Here is a 13,555-nt window from a genome sequence, read left to right as displayed (position 1 = left end):
AAGACCAGCAGTCTTACTTGTGTCAGATTTAATGCGCTGACATACGTCACATTGTTGAACAAAGGTCGAAACTTCTTTGCGAAGTTTAGGCCAATGGAAGTATCTCTCAATATTGTCAATGGTCCCTCTAATGCCTCTATGTCCAGAATATGGACTCGCATGTAACTCACTCATGACTAGATACCGAAATGTTTTGGGTACACATATGGCACGTCCCAAAAATAAGTATCCATCCACGATGAATAAAGCCTCTAAATCCCCGACCTCATTACGCTGAATCTTCCCATAAATGTCAGCGAAGTCCTCATCTAAAGGATAAGCTTCAACCATTGCTCCTAATGATTTCTCCTTAATCACAGAAACGTGATTAACTTGGGGCCGTCTACTCAAAGCATCAGCTACTAAATTCTCCTTTCCTGGCTGATATTCGATATTTGGTTGCCCAAAGGATTGAATATATTCAGCCCATTTGATTTGCCTTGAAGAGACAATGGGTTGAGAAAAGAAGTGCTTGATACTTTGATGGTCAGTCTTAATCTTGAAAGCAGAACCATATAAATAATGATTCCATAACTTTAGAGCATGAATGACTGCCAATAACTCCTTCTCATACGTGATATATTTTAATTCAGCCCCTTGAAGTTTTCTACTCTCATAAGCAATGGGATGCCCTCCTTGCATCAACACTGCCCCAATCGAGGTACCACTTGCATCCGTACATACAACAAATAACTCTTTGTCCATGTCCGGAAGTGTTAACACTAGTGCAGTCACCAATGTTCTCTTAAGCTCCTCAAAAGCTACTTGGTGAACCTCTCCCCACTCATACAAGGAATGCTTCTTCAACAAATCTGTTAGTGGGGAAGCAAGACGTGCAAAATTCTTAATGAATCTGCGATAATAACTACACATCCCTAGGAAGGATCTCAGCTCATGTATGTTTTTGGGTATTGGCCATTCAATTATGGCCTTGACCTTTTTAGGGTCAACCCGAATTCCCTCGGCAGACACAATGTGTCCCAAATACTCTATTTCTGTCTTGAAAAACTCACTCTTCTTGGTATTTAGGAACAATCGATCCTTACTTAGGAGCTCCATCACCTTAGCAAGGTGATCCTTATGCTCTTCCTCATTCTGGCTGAACACTAAAATGTCATCAAAAAAGACTATGACAAATTTTTCCAAGTAGGGTCGCAAAACCCTTCTCATCAGCCTACTAAAAGTGGCTGGAGCATTAGTTAGGCCAAAAGGCATGACCAAAAACTCATAATGTCCAGTGAGAGTGCAAAAAGCAGTCTTATGTTCATCCCCAGCTTTCATACGAAGTTGATGATAACCAGATTTCAAATCCAATTTGCTAAAAACTTTAGCACCTTTAAGCATATCCAATAAATCATCCACTCTTGGAATCGGATACCGGTTCTTAATCGTAAGTTTATTCAAAGCACAGTAATCTATACACATACGATATGATTCATCCTTCTTCTTAACCAATAATACAGGTGCTCCAAATGGAGAACTGCTTGGTCGAATTAGGCCTTTTTGCAACAGATCTTCAATTTGTTTTTCTACCTCCTCCATTTCTATCCTATTCATCCTATATGGGGCTCTACATGGAGGAGAAGCTCCTGGCTCTAAGTCTATGGCATGATCATCTTCTCTCTCCATAGGCAATTCGAATGAGTCATCTCTTGAAAATCAATCCTCATAAGCTCTAAGGAACTCATTTCTCTTCCGATCTTCTTTTGAGATATGAAGATCTCGTGAAACCCGTATATACACAAGATTACAATCTACCCCTCTTTTTACCAATCTTTTCGCTTGGGTAGGTGTAATCAATGGAATTGTATACACGTCCCGATCCCCTACGATCCTTATGTTTTCATCCTTATGTACAAAGCAACAATGATGAGTATGAGGATGAATAGAGGGTTAAAATCATACCGCCATGGTTTACCTAGAATCATGTCAACGTCTTGTAAAGGGGCTACTAGAAAATCCCTTCGATCTCTATATTTTTGTATACGAAAAGGAATATTTCGTACTATGGATGTGTCTTCTTCATTGTGTCCCCTAAAAGCTCCTGAAAGCAACATGTTTTTTATAGGTTCTGGTTTAAGATGGAGTAATTTTGCCAATCTATCACTTACTAAGTCATAATTACATCCATCATCTAGGAGAACCACTATTCTCTGTCCATTCACGAATCCATACACCTTAAAAAGATCATGAGGCCCAAAGGTATTGGCTAAATGGACAGCATTCACTATTGGCTCAATAGTCACAGTAGATTTCGAGGGTGACAAGGTAGAAGCCTCACCCTCCTGCTTGGATGCCTTGGCTTTCCCTTTTACTGAATTCGTCTTGGCAATCTTAGCCAAGAGAACGGGACACTTATGCCATACGTGCCCTGGCTTATGTTTCTTACAACCGAAACATTTTCCTTCCTTAATCAACTTCCTCTTCTCTTCGTCAGTCATAGAAGGAAATGGCACCCATCCAGGACGTGATTGGCTGTTCACATTCCTTACAAGAGCTTTACCCTTCCCTTTATTGTTCTTAAACCGGTTTGGTTTCCTAAAAGTGGGTATATTATTGGTCTTAGATGATGACCCATACTCCTTATTGAAGGGTTTACGAGGATTCAATTTTCTCTTGGCTATTTCAACCAGCTTAGTGAGGTCCTTAAGCGTGGTCGGGTTAAACATTTCAACCTCGTACCTTACTTTTGGGCTTAAAGCTGCTAAATACTTCTTTCTACTATCTTCCTCACTCTTTTCGGGTAACTCTAGAGAGAGTTTCCAAAATCTAGCTATAAAATCTGCATTACTCTCATTATCGAACTGCCTAAACCTCTCCCAACGAAAGGTTAGGTTCTCTTCATGCCTCGGTGGCATGAAAGTGGTTTTCAATTGCTCCACAAATTTAGCCCATTCATGAATAGGCTCTTTTCCTGTTTGTGACAAGGACCACCACATTAGAGCATCCTTCTGCAGATGCAATGTGGCAAGAGCAAGCTTCTCTTGCTCGGTCTTGTCTTGATGGGCAAAGTATAGCTCAAAATGACGAATCCAATTGAGGATTTTGTCAGCCTCCCTTGCCCCATCATATTTGGGGAACTCAATTCTCTCTCGCGGTTGGAATTTGGACCTCTTAGAAGGGTTACTCAACTCTTCATCCCCGAAGTTTAAAGTCCTCTTAGTCCCTAATCTTGTCATAATGGACTGCTCAATCATATTGCTAAGCTGGAAAACCAGCTTATCAACAGGAGTCTCCTCTCTTCCTCTTGCACTTGGATTAGAATCCATGTGTATTGGGTTTTGAGTTGAAGGCGTGAACTCATCACCTTGTTCTTGGCTGGTCTCATTTCTTCTTTCATTACGAAAGGAGAACTCCCTATCAGGAGGTTCTTGAAGGAGAGACTGCTGTAAATCTATTTGTGGGTTATCATACTCAAGATGTGTATAACTCTCACCTAATCCATTCTCTTCAAGAGGGGGTGAAGGTGTTCTTTCTCTCTCTCCTTGGGGTAATGGAGGAAAAGGAATAAGTTCATTGTTATATGTCCCTTCCCCTTCCATTCTTTCCTTTTAGTAATACAAGAGAGAAAATGTCTTGCTGTAATTTCAAAAAAGAAGGTTTATTTTACAGCAAACTTCAAGTGTTGTAGAGGTGGTGGTACTTATCCGACTCCCGCTTCGTTTGTGTTGAGAAGACACTTAAAATCACCTCCTTTCCCTTCTCTTTCAAGCTTTTCTTCTTGTATTTCTGCTGTAAACTGGTACGCTCCGTTTGGGCACCTTGTTTTGAGCGGATTGGAGCTCTAGATACCGTTATAGGGGGTACTTGATGGGTGGATCACTCCCTTAAAATCTTATTCTGATCCGACTTCCCGTTGGGTAGAACGGGAATACCTTTTTCTCACGGTTTAAGGGTACATTCACGTTGGGGGGGGGGGGGGGGGGGGCGAGAACACCCCGTTCACCATTGAAGGCCAGAATTTTTTCAGAAAAATCCCTTGTCTCACAACCTCGAGATCGGTCAGTCGTGATCCTTTTCCGCCAACCTCTCTTGCGACTTCCGTCGTTCGCAACTGTCGCCCTCTTCTCGTCCCGCTCGTGGATCGTCGCCCCTCTGATACCAAATGTGAAGATCCGCACTTTTCGAAAATGACGGATGAATGCAATGTGGTAGAAAGAATGCAACGTGAGATTCACAATGAAAGGGTGATACCCTTTCATTAATGTCCCTTGAGATCACTCAAGTTCCATCTTCCCATTTACACCTACCCTTAGCCTATGACCCATGCACCTACCATTCAATGCACTCTAATGCACCCTTTCCCTTTCCTATTGCCCCTAGGACCTAGACACGTGTGTGCACATCTTTATTACTAATCATTGGCCAATGTTACATAGTTTTGGCGGTACTATTTACATCGCTTGATCGATCATAAATACAAACATATAACCGCACCATCAAATTGGCGCCTAACAATAATAAAGTTCTAATGACTATTAATTAACTAAATAATCATTTCTCTTGTCATGACAGGGGGGATGACGAGTGATGGTTTGCCCTTGCCAGTCGCAAGCTGACTGAGAAGTCACTATCACACGGGAGGTGTTGGATAGTTGGACTTGCTCTGGAGGGGGAGTATTGCGGTGGAGGGGGGATCGGTCTACTCTTGCGTGTTGGGTCTCACACCTCTTTGCTCTGAAGGGGGGTGTTGGAGATATCATAGTCAAAGAGTGTGTTGGTGTGAAGTGTTAGTGTGTAGTACTAGGTGATCTAGTACTAGTTTAAGTGTGTGTCTCGTGTGAGTGCCACGTGTCATCATGGGACTTATCTCATATGCACTAGGTGCTAGAGTGTGTGTGAGTAGCCTATGTAAAGGCTTGTACTTCACTTGTCATGATACACTTGATGAATGAATGAGAGCCTTTCATTATGTCTTCATTTGAGCATTATTTCCTCACACCCTAACTCTCTCTCTCTCTCTCTCTCTCTCTCCCTTCACCATGCGTGTGAGTCTTATGTGAGTGCCACGTGTCATCATGGGACTTATCTCATATGCACTAGGAGCTAGAGTGTGTGTGAGTAGCCTATATAAAGGCTTGTACTTCACTTGTCATGATACACTTGATGAATGAATGAGAGCCTTTCATTATGTCTTCATTTGAGCATTATTTCCTCACACCCTAACTCTCTCTCTCTCTCTCTCTCTCTCTCTCTCTCTCTCTCTCTTCACCATGTTTCTAACAAGCCTAGCAAAAAGCTAGGCCTAGTCCATAAAAGAAAGGCCCCATGCCTCCCATATTCATTCAAGAATTGTACTCAGCTTCATGCTCTTCTCAGAGCCAGTTGTAGTATTTTCTATTGCAATAAAGAACTTGGGGGGGCTCCAGCCCTTATTTCTCGGCCCTAGTGTTGCGCGTGCTGCGTCTCCTTCTTCTCTCCCTCTGTTCTATTGCGAAGAATCTTTCAGACAAGTGATGCAATTCTAATTTTCAGATTTCAGTTTGTGTTCTTCAGTTTCTATCGCGAAGTTCTTGTGAAATATTGCAAAAATATTACGTGGAAGTAGCAATCTATGTTCTTTCTTGTTAGAAAATACCCAACAAAGGGTACACGCAGCGGAAGACTGATAGTAATGCCCAGGAGCTCACACAGTGTGCGGTGTGGGTGTGGAATCACAAACTTCTTTACTTATGTGCATTCAATAGGTGTGCAGACTCATCAATAGACAATGAACCAAACTAGATAGAGAAACCACCAAATAATATATTTCCGTCCACAACTATGGACACAATACAAGAGAGACAGATCCAGAGTCCCACCAATGGTGTGGTCCTCTGATCTTACCACAAAGTCCTTCTCCTATCTGCTGGCTATCTCTAGACTAGAGTCCGCGTGCTCCACCTCGAGCGTGAGTAGACTTTCCGTCTAGAATGATCCTCTCCACCTTGCTGTCTGGAAACCAGCCTAGGTGGGCAGCCTCCTGCAAGCTAGGTCTGCAGCACAAGGTACTTCTTTCTCCTCCTGACTGTAGGCCCAAAGGTAGCCCTGCTGCTGCTCCTTCTGCTGATGGAATTGCTGCTCCAGATGATGATAAAATGAGGCCTGAATGACCTCTATATATAGGCCCCAAGGCCTGCAAAAATACCGACTGGTCAGCCCTAATCTGGCCGACTCAGTCTGTCTGAAAACCGACCCCACAGCTCCCCATTTATGGGACTGTGGGCTGCCCTTTTGGGGCACTCATTACAAGGGCCCTTGGCCCACCTTTCAAGGGCAGATGCCCTATAAATACAGGGTCCAGCCCAGCCTTTGCTCCCCCGCCTTGCCACGTGGCCCTGCGCCACTGTCTGCCTCCATGTGAGGCCTGTTCCAGCCTGCTGTGCTGGCCTGCCAGGTTTCTTTCCAGACCCCAAAGCACTGCTGTTCCTGCTGCTGTCATTGCGCCTTGTCCAGGGCTTGCTGCAGGTCGAGATCCTGCCTGCAACCCTTGCCATCCAGGTCACCTATTCCGTGACTGCATCCTGCCATGAAGGCTCCTTGAGCTGCCTCTGCCAGGCCCTTCACTAGCACCTGGGTGCCATGCTTTTGTGCTTAGGTTCACCCCCCCCCATGCTCTCCTCATATGGGGGCTTACAGATGGGGAGGTGACCTTTCCAACATTTCTCTCCCTCTCTCAGTTCATTTTGATTCCTAGAAGAAATCTGCTGCTGCCCCTTGTCAGATGAATCTATTAGATGCTGTATTTCCCTATTATCTATGAAATTCGAAATCTACCTTGGTTATTATCTGCTGCGAATTGAAATCCAGGCTGCGTTTCTACCAGCAATGATTCGTTTTTAGGGTTTCAAAGCGGAATACAAATTCGTTTTAACAGACTCACAGGAAGAAGTGTATGTAAGTCAACCTGTTGGTTTTCATAAGCCTGGTCAGGAACATAAAGTATGCAGACTCCATGAGGAAATTCATACATTTTTTATCAATCAGGGTCTACAGAATAGTCCAACTCAGAGATACCCTCCATGTCAAGAAAGACAAAAGATGTCATCCTATATGTGGATGATATGCTGCTCACAGGCATAAATGAAGAGAAAATTGCAGGATTCAAGAATGATCTTGAAGCTTCATTTAGATGTCTCATCTAGGAATTTTTACACAATTATTGGGGCATTCAATTTATGCAAACAAATGAAGGCATTGTGCTCAAACAGTCAAAATACATCCAAGGACTGTTACAAAGGTTCAATTTCCAGGACTGCAAGCCTATTTCAACTCCCATGGAGCCAGGGTTGAGGCTGTCCATGCATGATGCAGGTGAACCTTTTGATGTTGTTGTCTACAGTCAAGCTGTTCAATGCCTCATTAATCTCCGCAATACTCGCCTGGATATACAGTCAGAGTATTCCAATTGAGAAAGTATATGCACAACCCAAAAACATACCAGGGTACTCAATCTTTTGTTTTGTTCTATTCTAGGGGGGGTGACTCTGACTAGCATGCTTTCTGTGATCAAGATTGGGTTGGGGATTATGATACCAGACGTTCCACTAGTGGAAATTGTTTCTTCATTGGCAGTTCATGCATTTCTTGGTTGAGCACGAAACAATCCACTGTGGCAACATCCTCTTGTGAAGCTGAGTAAAAGGCAGCCTTCACAACCACAATTGAATGTGTATAGCTCAGGAGATTGATGGCACGTCTTCGTGGTGGTTTGCAGCCATCTACTCCCATACTCGCTGACAGGCAGCGGTGGCATGGAATCCTGTATTTCAATGCACCCACAAAACACATTGAGATCCATTATCATTATGTCAGAGAGGTTACATGCAGAAGAGATTAGTTTCATCTACTGTCCTACACATCAGAACATTGCACATCTGCTTTACATTTTATCCCGAGAAAAATTTGAAGCTTTCCGCAAAGATTTGGAGCACCTTTTCCTTCTAAGGTTGTTTCCCCTAACCACAGGTAGTGGTTGAGTTAGTAGAATAAGTTTTAACTAGCCCTAGGTTTTAGGGTTTTATCATGTTGATAGCCCTCTTGTCTCTACTTCTTGCAGCTTCAAATCAGCTGAGCTACATGTTTTTCGATTCTCCACCTTCTCCAATCCTCACAATTCTCCAGCGGTAATCTCCACATGAGGAGAGCATTGAGGCATGGTACTTGTGTAGGCATGAGAGAGAACCTGTGGACATGAGCTATGCATGCCACACAGGAGATCATCATGATCTGGCCCATCACAAGGGCTGCCATGTGGACAGCTTATAGGCTGACCACGGGGCCAATGGGCAGAATGTAGCAGCAAGAAGAGCGACCACAAGCATCTGCAGCAATGAGAAGAAGATTATATCTCAAGGGTCATTTTATTTTCCGCTTCATAATTTGGTTCGGGCTTGGCTCAGCAAGTAAGACACATTCACAGTTTATCTCTAACACAGTATCAGACCCAAGGAAATGACAGTTTGTTTTCAGACAGGTCACAGTCTCAAGATCGACACTTGTGAACTTGCTTAGCGTTGAGGACTTTGCAAGGAGGAGAGTAGCTTCATCTCAGCGGAGGATCTGAAAATCTACTCAGACATTTGGAGAGCAAGTGCCTTAGCGACTCAGATCTAGACAAGCGCTCTCAAATAAGAGTGGCAGGGTGTATCATCTCTCAGCCGAAGATCAGGAACCACGTGGTCGCGAGGAAGATATGGAAGGTAGCCCCTATGTGCTCTTCCTGTTTCTGTTTTTTTCTCACTGCTTGTATTTATTCTTTCTTTCCATTTCTGAATAGTATCTAGCAATGTTCTAGACCTGAATTAGCAGCTGCTCGAGAGACCATGTTTTCAGCACACCTCAAGAAGGCGAAGCCAAAATTCCTCATCATTTGTGGGTATGGAATTCTCATTTCAAGAGACTCCAGACCCACATGCTCTCTAGGTACATCTCGGGTAAGCCCTCGATAATCATAAGATCATACTACCATTTGGGGCCACTCTACTTCAGCTAGGAATGGCTTTTTGGACAACTATCACTTTCCAGGGAATTCCAGGATATAGCTTGGGACACTTTAAGCTTCCTTGACTCACGAATCCTCCACACATTCAACCACCACAAGAGATGCTTTGCATCTTGTTGGATACAAGTAGATTTTAACAGCAACCTTTCCAGTCAACCAGCTTGTTAAAATGACTTGAACCAGCCAGAGGTAGATTGGACATTGTTCAGTTCTACCCTAGAGTCTAGAGACAGCACAAGGCTTCCTCACCTCAGCTATATAACTACAGAAGCCAATATACAAGATTTCCCAGGGAGCAGCGGCTACGTAGGCTTTGCCACTTCAGGAAGATCAATGCTCAGCCTACGACAAGTCCAAGTGCAGAATACAGCCTCATGAGCTCAGATGACTCCGTCAGAGGGTAAACGTCAGGCTACTCACAGCACCCACTGCTTCCTTGCCTCACCTGTTGGGAATAAGAACGTGTTTCTCAGCTGGTCAGACACCACACCTGTGAGACGGAATCTCTGCCAATGAGGGCCCAACCAGTTTCTCATCAAGTCAACCATGGCTGCTAAGACACTCGTGTCTAATGTACTCTCCTGTAAGACACCTTTAGGCACTCTTACAATAAAAACCCTAAACTGTTTACTTTAGAAATTGGACTTTGAGCCGATGACACAATCCTTTCTACACCTCTGGCCGTAGTGCTAGTTTGCTCCAAAACCTGGCACCATGTTGGTTGCCAACCAGTAAACCTAGACTCTTTTAAGTCTTGAACCTTGACTCTTAACTACTATGCTAAGTGTACTTCTAGCAGCTAGCTATGGTATTATATCTTTAAGACACTTCAGACACCCATGTCTAAAGCATTGTCTAACGTGTTGTGTCTTAACGTGTCTTACAATCATGAAGTTGACACATCCGAAAATCAGATCATAGTGTCTTTAGGCACCTCTATCGAGAAGCTCTTCGTGCGTGGATGACACCTTGTACTTCTTCCGTGATTTCATAAAGAGCTCCTCTACTACCATTCTCCATCCGGCCAGCAAAATATTGCAATTGTGTGTTTTGTGTACCTCAAGGCTGGTCTCCTTGGCAGGGCATTTGTATGTCTTGGCATATTATACATGTAGAATATTTTCCCATCTCCATCAAAGTACAACAATAAACTAGGGTGACATGAACGCCAACAAAATCCATATCCACAGAAACATGATAGAGCCTCCATCCCACCTCAACTCAAATGTCAATGCCAATACTCCTTCCGTGAATTTATCGAGCATGCATTACTACGAGGCTGTTTGCTTTGTGCTAGGGACAAGACCGACGTATAGGTTATCATGACGACACATGGATTATACATATGAGAGTCAAATCCCTGATTCACGTGATGTCAATTTCCCGTTTACCACCAATATTGAATGCTTCGCTATAACGAACGAGCATTTTACATCGCAGCTGTTTGACACTGAAAGGATCTTCAGCAGTTCTGTGAGCCCCTATGCTATATCCATTTCAAGATTCACGTACGAGGAAGAACTCACATTTTTGAGAAGGTTGTTAACGAGAGCCTGGAGTTCAGGGGGACCGACATTCTGAGGAAGATCCACAGGTTTTCCGAGAAATCTGCCTTCAGGATCGGCTAGCGCGCAAATGATATTGTTGACGACAGCAACATCAGTGGCCATGTCGGAGACACGAAATGTGCTCTAAACCCTCAACCCATACGTGAACTAGAATCCTTTTCTAATCACCCTACTCCTCTCGAGCACTTAGCTAATACAATTTCTTTTTGCACCTTTTTGGGTGGGTTAAGCAATGTTTTCAATTAGCGTTCCTTTCACTAAGTTCGCTTTGAATTGGGCCACCCGCCTGCCTTGGTGGTGAAGCGGGGTGTATGTAATCACCAGCCAGACAGTCTTGCACCCATTAGTCGAGGGCAGCTGGCCCTCGTTAGGGTTGAGTGAAGGTGCGGGGAAAGGGTAACTGTCCGTCCGTAAATAAGTCACTCAATCAAGGACAAGTTACATAATAGATGGTAGATTGCAAACCTATTTCGGTGCCCAAAGTCAATATGGAGGAAAATATTTATTGATTGTCCCTTTAGCTTTTACTTAGTATGTCCTAATGTGTAATGCTTAGAGGTGAATAATCTTAAAAACTTTGTAGATTCATTTGGTGATAATAAGCAATTACTTTCCCCTAATAAGACTTTGAGTCATGATTCAAAGACGACGCCATAGTGTACTCCTACTAACAAACACAAAATAGAGACTGCAATCATGATGCTTTTCCTATGCCATAATATTCAAGCCGCTGAAAAAGATGCAATAGAATTTATAAGACTACCATCACATGTTTTTCCTACCGCACCCAATTCCAAGATTGGCTAGAATAGCAATGCCACAATGGAAGCCTCAAATCATAGAGAAAAACTCGGTAGGAGCGGGTGTGTGTGTCAGTTGTGTACATGTTCAATCACCAGCTACTAGGGCAGTCTTGTGCCCATTGGTCTAAGGCAACTGGACCTCATTAGGGTTTAGTGAAAGGTTAGGAGAAAGGAAATAAAAAGTTCACAATGAACTTCTTCCATAAATAAAGTCACTCAATCAAGGACAAGTTACATAATAGATTGCAAAGCGAGGGTTTAAGTGAAAGGTGAGGGGAAAGAAAAAAAAAGTTCGCTATGAACTTCTTCCATAAATAAAGTCACTCAATCAAGGACAAGTTACATAATAGATTGCAAACCTATTTTGCTACCCAAAGTCAATATGGAGGAGAATATTTATTGATTGTCCCTTTAGCTTTTTAATGAAAATCACAACACCCATGGGGACCTACTTAATGTGTATGCTTAGAGCTAATATTTTTAAAGACTTTGCAAGGTGATAATAAACCATTGCTTTCCCTTGTTAAGAGTTTGAGCCATGATTCAAAGACAACGCCATAGCATACTCTTATGAACGAACACAAAATAGAGACTGCAATCATGAAGCTTTTCCTACCACACCCATTGGCTAGAGCAGCAATGCCACAATGGAAGCCTCAAACCAGAGAGAAAAACTTAGCTAGAGATCTCCTCTTACCTAAAAATACTATGGGATGTCTCAACTTATACCGTAGTATGAGCCCATATATCGACGGTATATATAATATGGGCAGTCTATGGGCTGACACTGTCGCTAAAAAAATACCATAGACATATGCCATATACTGACTGTTATTTCTTGATTACAAGTCACCATTCACACCATGATTTAGCAATGGTAATGTATTTTCATGATCACAAACATTATTGCCCAAAAAGAAGGCATAATGATGTGATTCTTGCACCCTACTTCATATGATGACAATCTACTTGAAAAACTAATAGGCATCTCATTAACAATCTTCATAACTTTAGAATTGATTTAACTAAAAGAGCCTCACAAGCCATTACATGCTTCCTTCTGCTCCAAGTGTGACCACACTTGGTTCTCTTGCTCAATATTGGCTCTAATATGGGGCCTCTTGTTCTAAAAAGGGTGTGAGGAATGAGAAAATTAGAATATAAAGCATATGGTGTATAAAGAATGTGACTATATGCACAAAATCAAAAGATAAACAAAATTATGCTACTAATTGTCAAGACAATCCACGGGAGAAATACTTATGACTAGAACATTTGGTGTTTATCTAAATTTGTCTATTTGCTTTAGCCAAATTGATCTTTTGAACCAGAGGTGGAAGAAATGCCACAATGTTGCTCTCTCTTATCGACATGCTGGAAAGGAAATGCCAAAACGTTATTGCTCCTTCTATTCTCTGTTCCAAGAGGGGTAATAAATTTTTCATGGTCTTTCCTTGCCCTCATAAGTTGTTAGGGGTGGCAGAGGAAATAGTATAGCATGCTCTTGTTATGGAAATTACAATCCTTGCCTCGATTGCTACGGATATTATAGTCTTGTCAAAGCAATGTATAAAACCACACCAGATACGAACAAGGGTTCTAGTGGCAATTTACATGGATTAATTGGGGGCAGTAAACTCGTGTTTTTATTATGCTAGATGGCCGGTATTGTGGGCAATTTCATTTTAATACCGATGTTACTCTAGTGTTATTATTGTGTTTGTTTATTATATTGAGTGCAATTATGTTGGGACTAATTGATTCAATCATTTGTTTAGTTGATTGTTACTAATGTGATCTTTGAGTACTTTGAGTACCGGTGATGGAGCTTATTACGAGGATTGGAGATAGTGTGAGGGTATCACTTGAGGTGTTGCATGATGCATATTATGTCCCCACAAGCCAAATTTTTGTATGACATTGATATTGTATGCCATGGGCATATTTTTACAACAAGGCATATATCACTTTCTATTAAAGAAGCTATGTAAAATGCATCCGTCATTTTTGTGGAGAGGAGGGGATAATTTGTCTCCTTGTGCTTTTAATTGAAAAAATGCCAAATACTCTGTAGATGAGCAAGCATGAGCCACTTATCTAGGAGGGGATAATGAACCATGTTATTGTGGCCATCTTCTTGTGCTTTTGGCTCTTTCTCAAAT

At 42.4% G+C, this 13,555-nt stretch overlaps 1 protein-coding gene across 1 annotated transcript in view; it reads right to left on the bottom strand.

The window, feature by feature from the left end:
* Positions 1 to 10,930, bottom strand: part of LOC147899287 (WD-40 repeat family protein / notchless protein) — a 139,646-nt gene extending 128,716 nt beyond the window's left edge. The window contains exon 1 of the mRNA XM_087377995.1: positions 10,549 to 10,930. Within this exon, the coding sequence (XP_087234121.1) occupies positions 10,549 to 10,692 (144 nt within the window). The 5' untranslated portion in view covers positions 10,693 to 10,930. The remainder of the gene's footprint in view (positions 1 to 10,548) is intronic.
* Between the last annotated feature and the right edge of the window lie 2,625 nt (positions 10,931 to 13,555).

The sequence above is a fragment of the Dipteris shenzhenensis genome, chromosome 8 (genome assembly GCF_047967505.1).
Source record: "Dipteris shenzhenensis isolate YYH24624 ecotype China chromosome 8, Dip_SZ_1.0, whole genome shotgun sequence".
Taxonomy (NCBI): domain Eukaryota; kingdom Viridiplantae; phylum Streptophyta; class Polypodiopsida; order Gleicheniales; family Dipteridaceae; genus Dipteris; species Dipteris shenzhenensis.
This window is presented reverse-complemented; position numbering and strand designations above follow the sequence as displayed.